This window comes from Ziziphus jujuba, chromosome 10 (genome assembly GCF_031755915.1).
Source record: "Ziziphus jujuba cultivar Dongzao chromosome 10, ASM3175591v1".
Lineage (NCBI taxonomy): Eukaryota > Viridiplantae > Streptophyta > Magnoliopsida > Rosales > Rhamnaceae > Ziziphus > Ziziphus jujuba.
This window is the reverse complement of record NC_083388.1, coordinates 4,752,474-4,769,562: the sequence shown is the minus strand read 5'-3', so window position 1 is coordinate 4,769,562 and position 17,089 is coordinate 4,752,474. Positions and strand designations below refer to the sequence as shown.

The 17,089-nt window shown below is 37.8% G+C and overlaps 1 protein-coding gene across 1 annotated transcript; it reads left to right on the top strand.

Moving 5' to 3' along the window:
- Nucleotides 1-14,641: 14,641 nt before the first annotated feature.
- On the top strand, nucleotides 14,642-15,040 carry LOC132799659 (uncharacterized protein At1g08160-like). The gene has a single exon (XM_060812093.1). The coding sequence runs from the start codon at nucleotides 14,642-14,644 to the stop codon at nucleotides 15,038-15,040; it is 399 nt and encodes a 132-aa protein (XP_060668076.1).
- Nucleotides 15,041-17,089: the final 2,049 nt, after the last annotated feature.

Genomic DNA, 17,089 nt, shown 5'->3' with positions numbered 1-17,089 from the left:
GTGAGTCGTAGAATTGATCCCGTAGTGGATCATGGGTTAATTGCGTGCTCCAGGTGAGTGACCCACCTTCAAATTAATTTTGGGGAATTTAATTGATGAATATATTATGTGTGAATTAAATATTTGGAATTTAATTCCTATGTGCCAAATATTTATTGAATTATTGTGGAATTATTTGTGAATTTATCGAATTTAAGAAAATGTGTATTTCACCAATTTATGCCATGTGAAATTATTTTATGGTTTTGAGGATTTTGAAATTGGTGTGGTTTTAATGGTAAATTGGGCATGATTTGATTTTCAAATATTTCGAAGAAAATATTTGGTTATGTTGGTGATTTCAATTTTTATAAAATATGCCCATGTAATATTATGAGATTTGATTATGATATTTCGAGAAATTATTTATGCTTGGAAAAATGTGGATATTTGAATTGATGGATTTGGGAGTTGGTGGATTTGAAAATCATGGAATTTATGGTATGGATTATAAGGAAATTGTGGAGAATTTCCCGGTTCAAGCGGATGGATTATGCCCGCTATGCTTATGAAAAATGTGAAATTTGTTTTATGATTTAAATTTATGGATTTTATAATTTTTAGATGCACCGTGCACGTACTGGTGTTCTGATTATGTGATATGGTATATGTGATATGGTTAGTGTGCACACGGTTGTGATTAGCGCGCAGGTGGGTGTGATTAGCGCGCAGGTGATGTGATTAGCGCGCAGGTGGGTGTGAGTAGCGCGCGGTTGATATTATGAGGGTGTCCTGTGGATGCCATCGGAGAGGGCGGCCACCCCCCTTTGGCCGGGACACCAGGTTAGCAGCGGCGCAGTGGGACGCCACGCGACCGTATGCCGGTTTCTTTCTATAACCTCCTGTCTGGCGGTACCTTGGGACGCTGGGTACTGTTGGCGCCACTGGTATATAGTGGGTGCATCAAATGATTTTCAGAACTGTGTTTTAAAAATAAAATGTTTGGAAACTGAATTGGAATTAAAAATATAATTGTTACCGCTTCTGGTATTTAATTGATGTCTTGGTTTTCGGGGAATATGGATAAAGGGTTTTGTGAAATTGTTTTAAAAAGGGAACCTTTCCAACTGAGAGAATCTTAAGGGTTTTGAGAGAAAATATTATTTCCAAATAATTATTATTTATACTTATTACTGTGATATTATATGGTATAGTAGTAGGGTCGCTCACTGAGATGATTAGCATCTCACACTCTTAAATTCCGTTCCTCTAGGTACCAGGTTGTCGGTGTTCACTCGGAGCGGACTTGATCTTCCTCACTGTTTTAGTTCGTGCTGTACCCTGTTCTTCTTTTATTGCAGTTGTAATAATTCTTCACTCTTGTTGTATTTATCTTGCACTGGGTTGCTGCTGTTGTTTTCTTTTGAAGTGCTGCAATTTGTGGAACCAATTTGTAGTTTGTGGGAGGAATAAGGGGATGTTTTTAGAAGTGTGTTTTCAGTGCAGGTAAATTTGTGGTAAGTAAATCCCTTAGGGGAGGCTCTGCCGGATTTTCCGTTGGAGGGTTCGGTAGGGTTTCCCTGGGATCAGGGCTGTCTAGGGTTCCGGGGAAGGAATTCTGGACGGGTCCTGACAGTTGGTATCAGGGCTCTAGGTTCTAGTATTCCTAAGGGACTGTGCATTGTTGTGCATCCTATCCGTGTTTGATCTCTCGTTTTACCCGTGTGAAAGCGTTCTTTCTGTTTGTCTCGAAGTAAATTCGTTGCCCGAGTTTGAATAACTTTAATCTTCGAGGGTGTCAATTAGGATCATCTAGCCTAACGGGAAATTCCTATGGCCTAGTCGATGGTCGAGGATGCCTTTTCTTTTTGAAGGTCAAGCTTATCATCGTGAATGGTATCCGTTTCGTTCATGGAGAAGAAGGATGATTGCCTAAGGATGTGTGTCGATCGATTTCAAGGCGTCAAAATATTTTCCCGATCGATTATCAAAATTTAAATGCTTTTCAAAGTGGTATTTGAAACTAAAGGTGTTTTATTCAAGTATGTTTGGTTTGTGCTCGTACATGTATCTGTATGTTATATTGTTGATATTATACTGTACCATATGGGGGCGGCGAACCAATGTGGTCCATGTAGAGCTAGCCCCATGATCATGTTGCCTACAAGTCCAGGGGATTGGACGGCCAATATAGGCAACCACCCTGGTTTGTATTGGTAGCAGAGTGTCGGCGACAGTTGGAATCATGGATTACGTAACATGTAGAAGGTGTCGTACGTACCTCCATTACAAGCGTGCATATTTTATTTTATGCTATGGATTTTAAGATATGATTTTCAATGTGGAGTTTTAACAATTGCCTATGCAAGTTAGGTATATTTGAAAAATATATTTTATTATTTGTTTTATGTTATGGTTTTTCCAAGAGCGACTTAAGGGTTAAGTATCGCCAGTCGAGAATCCAAAGCAGGGTATCGTTGAGTTCAAAAAGCAGATCTTAAAGGAAGCACGCGATTCAAAGTATGCGATACACCCCAAGGGTACCAAGATGTATGGAATGCTCACTGGATGACATGGTGGTTTGGCACGATAAAGGAAGTTGCAAGATCCGAATAAAGGTACTTAGGTCACCGATAAGTAAAAGTAGGGAGATGTAAATATGGATTTCGTGCTTAAACTATCATTCACAAAGAGAAGGTACGACAGCGTTTAGAGAATCAAGCAAGCTCCGGATAGCGACTAAAGTTCTACTTGGTGGTTGATGAGGTTAATGAGATGAGGATGATTCCTTAGGCATGGTTGGATGTTTAAGCATGGTTAGTTTCATTCTAGAAGCTAAGATCTTGATATCTTATTTCCTTGGAGATTTAAGGTTCGTATTGGTGGTGCTTTATCGATTCAAGGTGGTTGATATTGTTGGTGATAATTTACAATGATAAGGAGTATGATTTTTGGGACGGAGTTAGAATTTAAGGAGTGTGGAATACTTTATTGGGTTAAGGATCTAGTGATTTGTTCATAGTATTGGTGGTGATGCTAGAATTAAGATTTAAATTTCTTATTGCTTGAGGTGTGGATTCATGGAATTTATTTGAAATGAGGGAAACTTAGAGTTTTCAAGAATGGTATTTGGATGTTGAGAATTTATTCATGACCTTGATGAATTTAGTTAAAAGAAAGATTGATGTTTGTCGAGGTTAAGACTATTGGTTAATCAATGAGGAGCAAGGGTTTTATAATTGTAAGTACTAGGAGGGTAATCGAAGACAAGTGAATTAATCTCAACCTTAACTTGGTGATACCAGTATTTGAGGAAATTAGACTTAAGTTCTAATCTTACCTTTTGGATTGCTGATCGAGTTACGAGAGTTGGTTGTTGGTTTAAGGATGCATGCTTCAGGAGTTCTTATGGCTAGCTTCCAGGTACGACCGGTGTTGGTGGATCGTATAGTAGAGACCCAAATGGAAGATCCTAAGTTGAGGACAATTAAGGGCAAGGTACAAGAAGGTCTTGATCCGGAATTTTCCATAAGGAGGGATGGAGCCCTCGTGTATAAAGGACGACTTTGCGTTCCGGATATCCCAGGACTCAAGAAGGAGATTTTGGAGGAGGCGCATAGCTCGATGTATGCGATGCATCCGGGAAGTACCAAGATGTACCGGACGCTTGTTAAGTATTATTGGTGGATTGGTATGAAGAGAGAAGTGGCAGACTTCGTATTAAAGTGTTTGATTTGTCAACAAGTGAAAGCAGAAAGACAGAAGCCTTCGGGACTACTCCAACCTTTACCGATTCCCGTGTGGAAGTGGGAAGAACTCAACATGGACTTCGTATTCAAGCTTCCTTCCACACCTAGAAGGTACGACGGCATTTGGGTAATCATTGATCGTCTCACCAAGTCAGCACACTTCCTACCGGTACGAGAACATTTTTCACCCGAGAAGTTAGCTTAGTTGTTCGTGCAACGCATTGTAAGTCTTCATGGAGTACCGTTAGCCATCGTCTCCGATCGAGATCCGCGCTTTACTTCACGACTATGGCGGAAATTGGCTGATGCACTAGGAGCAAGACTTAACTACAGCACCGCTTTTCACCCGCAATCTGATGGACAAGCAGAGTGCACAATTCAGACATTAGAAGACCTGCTAAGGTCTTGCATTATGCAGTTTCGTGGTAGCTGGGATGAACAACTGCCATTGATAGAGTTTTGTCCTCCTGCCTACCGTGAAGCAAGAAGGAGAGAGTTCGAGGAACTACGACAAGGGAACATGACGGTGACAGAGTACGAGAGGAGATTCCGAGAACTATCAGAATTCTACATGCACCTAATTCCCGACGATCACACGAAGAAGGTGAGGTTCATAGACGGATTGAAAGAGAGCATCGGCTACACCCTTTCTGGATCAGTACATCCCACCTATCAGTCCGCCAGGGATGCAGTGCTCGAGCTAGAGAGACAGGAGGAGATACACAGACCCGCGAGGCGCAGATCATTCGAAGGTTCGTATAGCGGAGTACCTCGACAAGGGGCAGCTAAGAAGAGCCATAGCTCAGGCTCAGACAGTGATGGGTTAAGCCCACGAGGCAGATTCCAGAGGAGAGATAGTTATCACATGCCCCAGCCAGCTCGCCATTCGATCAGTGTGGATGCAAGCTCGTATCAGCAGTCACGCATTGGTTCTCCGCGGATTTGTCCACTTTGTAGGGGGGATCATTCTGGGCGGTGTCAGATGGATGGTTTATGCTTTCGGTGTGGGCAGCCAGGCCACATAAGGAGGGATTGCCCTTATGGTAGCGGCAGTGTGCTAGAAGCAGGTCGACGGACACAGCATACGGGGATATTTCCAGGACAGAGTTCCCAGGGGAGTCAGCCAGTAGGAGTTTCTTCGGGATCAGTCCAGCCGTCTGCAGGATCGAGTCGAGGTAGAGGAAGGAGACCCCAGCAGACAAGTCAAGGCCGGGTGTTTGCTATGACGCAGCATGGAGCCAGGACTACGCCCGACGATTTCACAGATCAAGTGATGGAAGCAGACCTGATCCTGTTGGATCTATCCGAACTTGAAGTAGTGTTGGGCATGGATTGGTTGGCAAGGAACTACTTAGTCGAGGAAGCGACATGGGAGCCCGAAGCGCAGGTGCGTGATCAGAACCCTTGTTTGTTCCAGTGACGCGCGGAAATTTCGAGGACGAAATTTTTGTAAGGGGGGAAGGCTGTAACACCCCGTCCCAAATCGCACCGGAATCCGTGCACGTTGACCGAGGTTGACCGTTGACCAAAGGGGTCAAAAGTTGACTTTTTGACTCGGTGGGAATTTCGAGTTGACCAGGGTACCGTGGCGAAGTGCATGACGCTCTGAGTTCGTAGACTAGTAGCACGTCGAAAACGGAGCTACGGTTTGAAAGTTATGGGCAAAACAAGTTGAAGTTTAAACTGTCTAAAAGGTGCCGGAGTTGACTTTTTCTTGTGATGTAATTGTGAGTTGACTCTTGTATGGTTGTAAAGTACTCGTCGATACGAGTTCATAGACTAGCGGCACGCTTAAATCGGACATGTGGTTAAAAAGTTATGGACGTTTGAAGTTTACCGGATACCGTATTATTTTAATGTTTTTGGGTCGTGAACAGTGAAATGCCATGTGTCAGCTTCTGAGTGGTCCACGTGGCATGAACAGTGTCACGCAGGGTTTTAATTTTGAAAAACTCTCGGGGAAGAGAGAGAAAGAGAGAGAAGAGAGAGAAAGAGAGAGAGGAGAGAGAAAGAGAGAGAGAGGACCCGCCGGCCGCCGGTCATTTTCACGTTTTTCCGGCCTAGTTACTGTACATGCACCGGCCAGCCAGATTGCCCACCTCATTTCCGGCAAAACCTCCAAATTTCACGGCGAACGGCCGCCGGACGCGCCCGGATCGGACGTCCGAAGTTTGGCGGCGATTTTTCCCCCTCCACCGCCGGCCACCGCGAATCGGCACTATGCCGGCCGATATACAGTACACGCGCCATACACCCAGCATCCTCTCCTCAAGTCCGGCCTACCCACCAAAAATCACGGCCATCGGACCACCGACGCGCCGGGATCGGAGCGTTTTCCGGCGAGGGGTCGAAAATCTTCAAACGGTGATTTCTCCGCCGTCCGACCTCCGTTTTGCTCACCGTCGGTCCCGTTGGATTGCTCTCCTCACGATCTACAAATCTGCAAAATTTCACAGCAAACGGCCACCGTCGGAAAATACTGTTCCGGCGACGGTTGCCGGTGACGTGGCGGCCCGCCGGAAATTACTGTTCCGGCGAGTACCCCGAAAATTCCGGCCAGCTCCAGTCCGCAGTGTTCGACCTCCTGAACCCAAATCCGACTTCCGTTTCCACCAATTCGCGACGGTTTGGGAGAATTGCAGAGCCGAAACCCGAAAAGCTTCCCGATAAAATTCCGACCCCGTCGGGTACGATCATCGAAAATTAAGACCGGATCTGTGATTAGCATCACTCGAGCTTCGATTCGGTATATAACTCGTAAATTCTAGATATCGTTTGTGTTTTGACCCCCCGGGTACCGGGTATTATTTACCCGAATAAAATATTAATTTATTTGACTGTCTGTGAATTTTGTTCTAGGAGCACCGGTGAGTCGTAGAATTGATCCCGTAGTGGATCATGGGTTAATTGCGTGCTCCAGGTGAGTGACCCACCTTCAAATTAATTTTGGGGAATTTAATTGATGAATATATTATGTGTGAATTAAATATTTGGAATTTAATTCCTATGTGCCAAATATTTATTGAATTATTGTGGAATTATTTGTGAATTTATCGAATTTAAGAAAATGTGTATTTCACCAATTTATGCCATGTGAAATTATTTTATGGTTTTGAGGATTTTGAAATTGGTGTGGTTTTAATGGTAAATTGGGCATGATTTGATTTTCAAATATTTCGAAGAAAATATTTGGTTATGTTGGTGATTTCAATTTTTATAAAATATGCCCATGTAATAATATGAGATTTGATTATGATATTTCGAGAAATTATTTATGCTTGGAAAAATGTGGATATTTGAATTGATGGATTTGGGAGTTGGTGGATTTGAAAATCATGGAATTTATGGTATGGATTATAAGGAAATTGTGGAGAATTTCCCGGTTCAAGCGGATGGATTATGCCCGCTATGCTTATGAAAAATGTGAAATTTGTTTTATGATTTAAATTTATGGATTTTATAATTTTTAGATGCACCGTGCACGTACTGGTGTTCTGATTATGTGATATGGTATATGTGATATGGTTAGTGTGCACACGGTTGTGATTAGCGCGCAGGTGGGTGTGATTAGCGCGCAGGTGATGTGATTAGCGCGCAGGTGGGTGTGAGTAGCGCGCGGTTGATATTATGAGGGTGTCCTGTGGATGCCATCGGAGAGGGCGGCCACCCCCCTTTGGCCGGGACACCAGGTTAGCAGCGGCGCAGTGGGACGCCACGCGACCGTATGCCGGTTTCTTTCTATAACCTCCTGTCTGGCGGTACCTTGGGACGCTGGGTACTGTTGGCGCCACTGGTATATAGTGGGTGCATCAAATGATTTTCAGAACTGTGTTTTAAAAATAAAATGTTTGGAAACTGAATTGGAATTAAAAATATAATTGTTACCGCTTCTGGTATTTAATTGATGTCTTGGTTTTCGGGGAATATGGATAAAGGGTTTTGTGAAATTGTTTTAAAAAGGGAACCTTTCCAACTGAGAGAATCTTAAGGGTTTTGAGAGAAAATATTATTTCCAAATAATTATTATTTATACTTATTACTGTGATATTATATGGTATAGTAGTAGGGTCGCTCACTGAGATGATTAGCATCTCACACTCTTAAATTCCGTTCCTCTAGGTACCAGGTTGTCGGTGTTCACTCGGAGCGGACTTGATCTTCCTCGCTGTTTTAGTTCGTGCTGTACCCTGTTCTTCTTTTATTGCAGTTGTAATAATTCTTCACTCTTGTTGTATTTATCTTGCACTGGGTTGCTGCTGTTGTTTTCTTTTGAAGTGCTGCAATTTGTGGAACCAATTTGTAGTTTGTGGGAGGAATAAGGGGATGTTTTTAGAAGTGTGTTTTCAGTGCAGGTAAATTTGTGGTAAGTAAATCCCTTAGGGGAGGCTCTGCCGGATTTTCCGTTGGAGGGTTCGGTAGGGTTTCCCTGGGATCAGGGCTGTCTAGGGTTCCGGGGAAGGAATTCTGGACGGGTCCTGACAGTTGGTATCAGGGCTCTAGGTTCTAGTATTCCTAAGGGACTGTGCATTGTTGTGCATCCTATCCGTGTTTGATCTCTCGTTTTACCCGTGTGAAAGCGTTCTTTCTGTTTGTCTCGAAGTAAATTCGTTGCCCGAGTTTGAATAACTCTAATCTTCGAGGGTGTCAATTAGGATCATCTAGCCTAACGGGAAATTCCTATGGCCTAGTCGATGGTCGAGGATGCCTTTTCTTTTTGAAGGTCAAGCTTATCATCGTGAATGGTATCCGTTTCGTTCATGGAGAAGAAGGATGATTGCCTAAGGATGTGTGTCGATCGATTTCAAGGCGTCAAAATATTTTCCCGATCGATTATCAAAATTTAAATGCTTTTCAAAGTGGTATTTGAAACTAAAGGGGTTTTATTCAAGTATGTTTGGTTTGTGCTCGTACATGTATCCGTATGTTATATTGTTGATATTATACTGCACCATATGGGGGCGGCGAACCAATTTGTAGTTTGTGGGAGGAATAAGGGGATGTTTTTAGAAGTGTGTTTTCAGTGCAGGTAAATTTGTGGTAAGTAAATCCCTTAGGGGAGGCTCTGCCGGATTTTCCGTTGGAGGGTTCGGTAGGGTTTCCCTGGGATCAGGGCTGTCTAGGGTTCCGGGGAAGGAATTCTGGACGGGTCCTGACAATAAACATGGTATGGTTTACTGGGAATGTGGGTTTCAAGTTGGTATAAACATTTCTTGGTGGGTGTCCAAAATTGAGAGGAAATCGGTGATGGAAAATGGTTGCCGTGAATGAGTGGGGAGGGGAAGAGAGAAGAAAAGAAGTAGAAAGGAAGAAGAAAGAGTCCTGTGGGTATTTCCCCACATGAGGAAGAAGAAAAGAAAAAGAAAATAAATAAATAAATATATGAGATGATAATATAATATAAAATAATAAAATAATGTAATATTTAATTGTCTAAAATGGCATTTTCTTGTCGTGACACATGGTGCCTTTTATAATGTTACACGTGGCGTTGTTGTCTATCTTGGAAAAACTTCACAAGTTCGTAACTTTCCAACTATATGTCCAAATTAGATGTGCCGCTAGTTTACGAACTTGTATCGACGAGTACTTCATAACCATACATAGGTCAAAGCTCAATTTTACAAGAATAAAAAGTCAACTTTGGCACCCTCGTACAGTCAATTTGTTTTACTCATAACTTTCAAACCATAACTCCGTTTTCGACGTGCTACTAGTCTACGGACTCCAGTCGATGCGTACTTCGTGATGGTGCCTTAGTCAACCTAGAATTCTTATTGAATCAAAAAATCAAAATTTGACCATTCTTTATCAACGACGATTAACTTTGGTCAACTTGAGAAATTTCCAGTGTACTTCGGGACAGGGTGTTACAACGTTTCTAATTTAACTCTAAACCATTGTTACAAACACATTAGGAAAGTCAACTTAAAAGTGTTAAAGTAATAAAATATCAAGCTCCATAAATAAAAGATGGTTTATATCAACTAGCAAAAACTAGTAATAATCCTAAAATAAAAAGTGAAGCAATTTCTTTAGCAACATGTGAGATGGAAAATTTTGAATTTTTATTAGGTATGATTATTTGGTATGATATATTGTTTGTAGTTAATACTGTTAGTAAATTTTTACAATATAAAGATATGAACATTGCTATTGCATTAGATCAGTTAAAATGTCTTCTTTCTTTTTTTAATGACAAAAAAAAAAAAAATTTGATTCACATATGCTGTGATTTCTGCTTAAGAGAATGCAAATGAAATGAATGTAGAACCAAAATTTCATGAAAAACATGTAATTAGAATAAAAAAAACATTGCTGAGAATGAAATTAATTAGGTGAGACTTATAGCTAAAGAATCTTTTAAATTAATTATTTTAACTATATAATTGATTGTGCCATTTCTTCACTTTAAAATAGGTGTGAACAATTTACGATATATGAACATAATTTTGATTTTTTGTATGACGTAGAAAAATCAAAATTGCTTGGTGATGATTTTCTAAAAGAAAAATGTTTAAATCTTGAACTTTTTAAAACATGTCATGATATGTCATATTGATGGTTTAGATTTGTTTTCAAAACAAAAAGTTTTAAAAGAAATAATAAATCTAGAATTAAAAACAGCACTTTAGATACTAAACCATATAAAAAAAATTAAATTCTTTTCCTAATGCACGGATAGCTTGTAAAATACTACTTTTATTTACGCTCAACAATGTCACAAGAAAGATTAAATAATTTAGTAGTTTTACTAACTATGCATCTTAAAATATCAAAAATTAAAATTTATATGAAAGTCTATTTTTCAAAAACTAATATTTAAAAAAAAAATGAGGGCCCAAGTATTTTTTTCTGCCTAGAGCCTCAAAAATGGTTGAGATGGTCCTATTAACTCTAGTTCATTATCGAATTTAACATTTTATTTTTTTGTTTTATATTGCACAAAACAAATAATATTAGTTCATTATCAATTACTCTGGCTTAGATGTATTGGGTTTGATGCAAGAAAATGATGGAGGAGAAAAAAGTTCCAAATACCCAATTTTTTTCCAAATGGGCCGAAGAAAAAAGAGTCACCAAAAGAAATAGACAACAGGGGTCATGTTCTTTATACCAGTTTACTTCAATTGGTACACAACAATTAAATCAATGCATATATGGTTTTATTATTGCCCTGCCAAAGTGACAATTCTTTCCTCGTAGTTCTTAGTGCTCTACATATAAACTAAATCATATGACCAACTATATAAAAATTACAGATCCCATATATATATATATCACTACCCCACTAGCTCTACTTCTACGAAAAAAGGAAAAACAAAAAACAAAAAATAAAATGGCCTTCAAATCTAAGTATCAGCAGCATTATCCAGCGAAAGAGGCAGCCCAGAAAAAGCAAAATGATGAGTCGTGTGATCGTCATCAAGCTCGAAGCAAATGAAGTACATACCATTTGTGGTTCTAGTAATAATTGTGGCGATGAGTGCAGCTACGGGGACGATTTGGGCAGTGGTGGAACCCAAACGCCCTCTTTATACCATCGAATACAGTTCTGTTAAAGATGCGATAACCCTACCTCACTACCAATCTCTCTCTGGCAACTTGAGCTCTGTGATGAGTTTTAATCCCAAAAAGAAGTCCACCATACACTATAAATCAATGAGGATTTACAACGGTTACAGTGAAAATAAAACTACTACTCCTTTTAGGCATGTGGAGGATTTCTCTTAAACCCTTTTCAATGTGACCTGGATTCATTTCTTAGTTCCGGTGCAGATCTCAACTGGGCCTGGTGATAATGTGATTGAGTACCTACAGCACGGTAGAATCGCAACCAACATTTCATTCAAGGCTGCGAAGATAAGGTTTAGATTTGGAAATTGGCAGTCTAATCCTCGACCCATTGGAATTTATAGTCAACCGGCAGCTGTAATGCTGGAACATAATTTTCGGATGTTGATCTTTAATCTGCATTATTATTATTATAAAATTACTATGCAAACTTAATTATGACTGTTATAAAAAAAAACTAATTCAATCTTAGCTAGAAATCAGAATTTTTAAATAAAATTACTCTTAGACAATGATAAATATTTTTTTTTAACTCTTAGACAACTGTATATATATCTGTATATATGTACTCGATATGGTGAAGAATTCTAAGAGATTTATAGAGAAAGATAACTAAAACATTGCTATCAGATTATGAAGATGTCACGGTTATAGATCGTTGTCCATCTCCAGAAATCATTCACCAAATCAAATTTAGAGGGAGAGACAAGTGAGCACTATTGCCTCTATGCTTCAAACATCAATATATTTGAACAATCATGCAGATTGATGACCTCAGGTTATTATATCTCTTCACAAGTCCCTTGCCAAATCAAATTTATATAAAGAGAGAGACAAAGTGTGCAATATTATCTCTATGCTTCAAATACCAATGTACTATAGGAATGTTAAGGAGAATAATAGTATGAATCCCCTAGCTGGATATCTTGATCTTGATGCAAGAAAAGGATAAAGGAGGGGGAAAAAAAAAAGTTACAAATTCCAAATTTTCCAAAGGCCAAAGAAAATGAAAAAGAAAAGAAAAAAGATGTTAATGAAAGAATAGACAACAAGGGTCACGTTTTTATACTAGTTTGCATCAATTGGTGTACACCAGCTAACTAAAGTTATAGTCTCCCCCCCACCAAAAGCAAAATAATCTTGGATTCTTTCTGCGATCCTACTTCTTTTTAGGTCATCGCTATCATATAATTAAATCATTTTCATTTCAAAATTCATTGTAATCTACTTCAAAATTAACAGAATCACCAATTAACTCTCTCTCTCTCTCTCTCTCTCTCTTAATGGCTTCCAGTTCCAAGTCTTATCCCCCAGCCTATCACAATGAAGAAGAAGCACCAAAGAAATCGGAGAAGAAGCAGTTTCCATCGCACACAAGGTACATAGCTTTTGTGGTTCTAGCCATAGTTGTGGTGATGACTGTAGCCGGGAGATTATTTGGGCAATGGTCAAACCCAAACGTCCATATGTTATTGTTGAAAATGGTTATATTATAGAGGGGACTCGCAACATTTCTGATGATAACACTACTCTCTCTGATTGGTTCCATTTCGAGTGTAGCAACCATAATCGCAACAAAAAGGCCACTATATACTATGATACTTTGAATGCTTCTCCCAGGTTCAGTGATAAAATAGAGAAACTTGCGAGTCTAGACAATGGCTTTACTCTAGAACCTGGCTATTCGATGCCTATAAATTACCAATTTAGAGCTGAATTCTGGTCCATTTATGGTTTTATGCCAAAGTACCAAAGGCCGTGTTGTACTAGCTATTTTGTTCAAGGCAAAGATAAGGTTTGGTTTTGAAGTTGGAAGTCTCTGCCTCGCTCTATAAACATTGACTGTTCCAATTTAGTGGTCTTCACTCGTCGAACTTTTAAACCCACTGTCTGCAAGGTTGATTATTAATAATAAAGCATGGATATCAAAATGATGTACCATTTAGTTTGTCTGCAAGGTTGATTATATATATATATATATATAGCTCCAAAATCTGATCAACTACAAGACCCTGAAGCAATTCTCAAAGAAAATAAGTTACATTCGTTTTGTTCTTCTAGTCACAGTCAATAATGAGTCTAGCTATCTGCATTATTTGGGCAGTGGTCAAACCCAAAAGCCTAGTTTATGCTGTTGATATGTATGATTAATTTGTTGAATAAAAGGAAAATTATAACTATAAATTGAAAGATTGACTACTGGTTACTTTCTCAGTGTGCATATTGGGAGAAAAATTTTGGTTAATTATCACACGAATTTGGCATTATGGATAGAGGAACAATATCTTTTGCTTGGATGAATTTTTTTTCCCCCTGAAAGATTGGATGAAATTATATGTTTGCTGTACTTAGTTCGCTATATTTTTCCTTTTTCTTTTTTTTTTTTAACCTAAGATTTTAAAGCTTTAATAGGAGTTTAATTAAAAAATCCAACTCAATAAAAGGAACAAGCTTGTAAGAGTACTACATCTGTTTTATAAGAATAAAAATTAAAAAAAAAAGGGTACTATATCTGTTAAATTTTTAAGAAACTGTTTTAGCAGAAAGAAAAATTCATTTTAATTTGACCTGAAGTAGATCAATGTGATCTTATTTTTTTCTCGAGTTAACTTTGTTGCCCCTGTAATTTATCCCCAACATTATTGTTAGTCATCCTTCCAGAGACACATCTCAGTTACTTCGAAGAATTAATGAATGATCCAAGTTTGAGTTACATTAAAACTGTCTGTCATACTATGCTAACATATAGTGCATATATATTCTATCTTGGAGACAAAGGCAGGAGAAAGGAAAAAGAGAAATGATTAAGGAGAAAAAAGTTCCAAATACCCAATTTTCCAATGGGCCAAAGAGAAAAAGGGGTCACAAAAAGAAAAGAGGTAGGGTACTTGTGATATTCTTTAAATACGAGTTTGCTTCAATTGGTACACAACAACTAAATTAATGCATTGTATATTTGTTAACCCCACTAAGGCAAATTAACTTCAGTTTAAAATATTATCCTAACCAAACCTAAGAGATTACCCTTTCCTTGTTTTTTTTAGCTCTCTATAAAACTAAATCATATTACCTACTAACTATATACAAGCAAAACTCATATCATTATCACTCCGCTGGCTCTTCTTTTACCACCCCCTCTCTTCCAGAAAATAGAGAAAAGATAAAAGAATGGCTTCCAGTAGTAATACTTCCAAGTCTGATGATCAGTAGCAGCATTATGCAGACAAAGAAGCAGCCCAGAAAAAGCAAAATGGTAAGGAGTCATCGACGTGGTCAATCTCGAAGGAAATGAAGTACATAGCGTTTGTGGTTCTAGTCATAATTTGGTGATGAGTGCAGCAATGGGGACGATTTGGGCAGTGGTGAAACCCAAACGCCCTGTATATGCTATCGAATATGCTCATATTGAAAAGGCGGTCCCGAACTCTGAGCTCACATCTCTTGCTGGCAACTTTAGCTTTGTGATGAGGGCCTATAATCCCAACAAGAAGTCCAACATTTACTACGAATCCATGAAGATTTATAACACTATTGACAGTGGAAATGAAAACGCTATTCCTGTTAGGCTTGTAGAGGATTTCTTTCAACGTCCTTTCAATGTGACTCAGATTCATTTCTTGGTTTTGGCAACATTCTCCTCCAACGATGGTGCTGACATCATAAACGAGTATCTACTGCACGGCAGAATCACAGCAAAAATTTCGGTCAAGGCTGTCATGAAGTTTAGGCATGGAAGCTGAATATCTATGCCTCGCGCTATTGGGATTTATTGTCAACCTGCAGCTATATTGCTATGTAGAAATTTTTAGACCACTGGTTGCTATGTTGGTCTTTAATATTAATGTTATTAATCAAGCATCCTCTAATTTTCTCTCCATTTAGTATTATTATTATTATTATTTTGTTTTTGTCCTTATATGTTGATCGCTCCTGCTCTCTTTGCAACCCTATCTACATCCATTCATTTATTAAATGAGCCCCCTTAGCTTATGGAAGTGGTACTCTTTGATGGGATAGGTGGTAGTAAAGGTAAAGGCGTGGTAGAGTCCTTAGATGGGGTAGACGATAATAAAGACGAAGCCGAACCAGCACCCCCATTTTTGTTGTTCAAAAGAAAAGATCTTTTCTTCTTATTTATTTTTATTTTTATTTTTTATTTTGAAATATTCATGGAAGATGGTACCGGTTTCAACCAGAGTGAGAAAAGATCAATCCTGATGATGTCCAATCAACTATAAGGATGGGCCCAAAAGAGATGTTATCCCTTAAGGTTTCCTTTTCCCCTTAGGCCCTTACGTTTTCTTCTTGCATTTCGATGTTATCAATTATTGTGATTTGTGTATTCCATCTAAAATTTAATGAATTTAAATTGAGTTATAGATTTTAAAGGATTTGATGGATTGTAATGTAATTTCATAGATTTTATAAAAAAATTTATAAAAATCCAACAAAATCTTTAGTATTAAAGTTGAATTTCGTATTGAAATTTTTTTTCATAATTTCACTGTTAAAATCCTTTCAAATCCATTAAAATCCATAATTTTTTAAAATCTTTTAAAATAAATGATATTTTGAATACCATTAGATTTCAAAAGGATTTTAGAAAGTTCTAATTGAGTACACCTGAATTTTAATGGACTTTTATAAAAATTCATTAAAATCTGAATTGAATGTCATTGGATTTGTATAGACTCCTTTAAAATCTAAATCGAATACTTCTAAACTTTTAAACATTTTTAAAATCCTTTAAACTTTAGATTGAATACACCTCTTAATTTTTCTCGTTGTGTAACTGATGTATTATTTTGCACTAAAAATACATGCAAGCATATATTTATGTAATTTTGCAATTTTGTTTCTCTTTGTTTTTATTTTTTTGTTTTTTGTATTTCTTCTCGTTAGGAAACTGAAGAATGCACTTCATGTTACATATGTGGGTTAGACAACCATTATGCTTTTCTTTTCTTTTATTTATTTATTTTTGGAAATTAAAGTATACAAGTGAGAGTACATAACATTACTAGAGGTACTAAAAAGTCTACAAAAATATAATGTGTCAAATTGCTTTTGTTTTTTAAGTCAACATAACTTAAATATAGATAAGTAAATCATTAAATAAATAAATGTAACTCTATATAAGCAAACAAAATAATGACAATTCATGACTTGATAAATAGATTTATGGTACATAATAGAAAAATAATATAATCGAGGGAGATTTCTATAGATTTTTAAGATTAAATTTTCATTTTTGAAGGAAAGTTGAAAGATAGGAACCACTCATAATTATAGGGAAAACATAAAGTTGTTTGGGAAATCAATAATTTACAACCATAACCCTCAAGTTTACTGTTCAAAGTTTGATGCTGAAATTTTTCCTCCTAGATTTATCCCCAAAAAAAACCAAAAATCACAATGATCACCATATAATTTATTTTCCTTTTTTTTTCATTTTTTCTTTTATAGAATTTTCTCTTTTTAGTTACTTTGACACATAATGCCCTGTTTATGTGCATATAATATATACGACTTTATTTTTCTCGAGTTAACTTTCCTGGCCCTTGTAATTTATCCCCAACATTACTGTTAGTCATCTTTTCAGAGACACATCTCAGTTTCCTCAAACAATTAATGAACGATCCAAGTTTAGGGCTCATAGCTCCAAAATAATATATATATATATTTATAGATGTTTTTGTAAGATCCTTTTTTTTTCTTTTTTTTTTTCCATTGAAATGTTTATTAAAATTTTGTCAGACAACAGAGTACTTTAGCCTAAAAATAAGAAA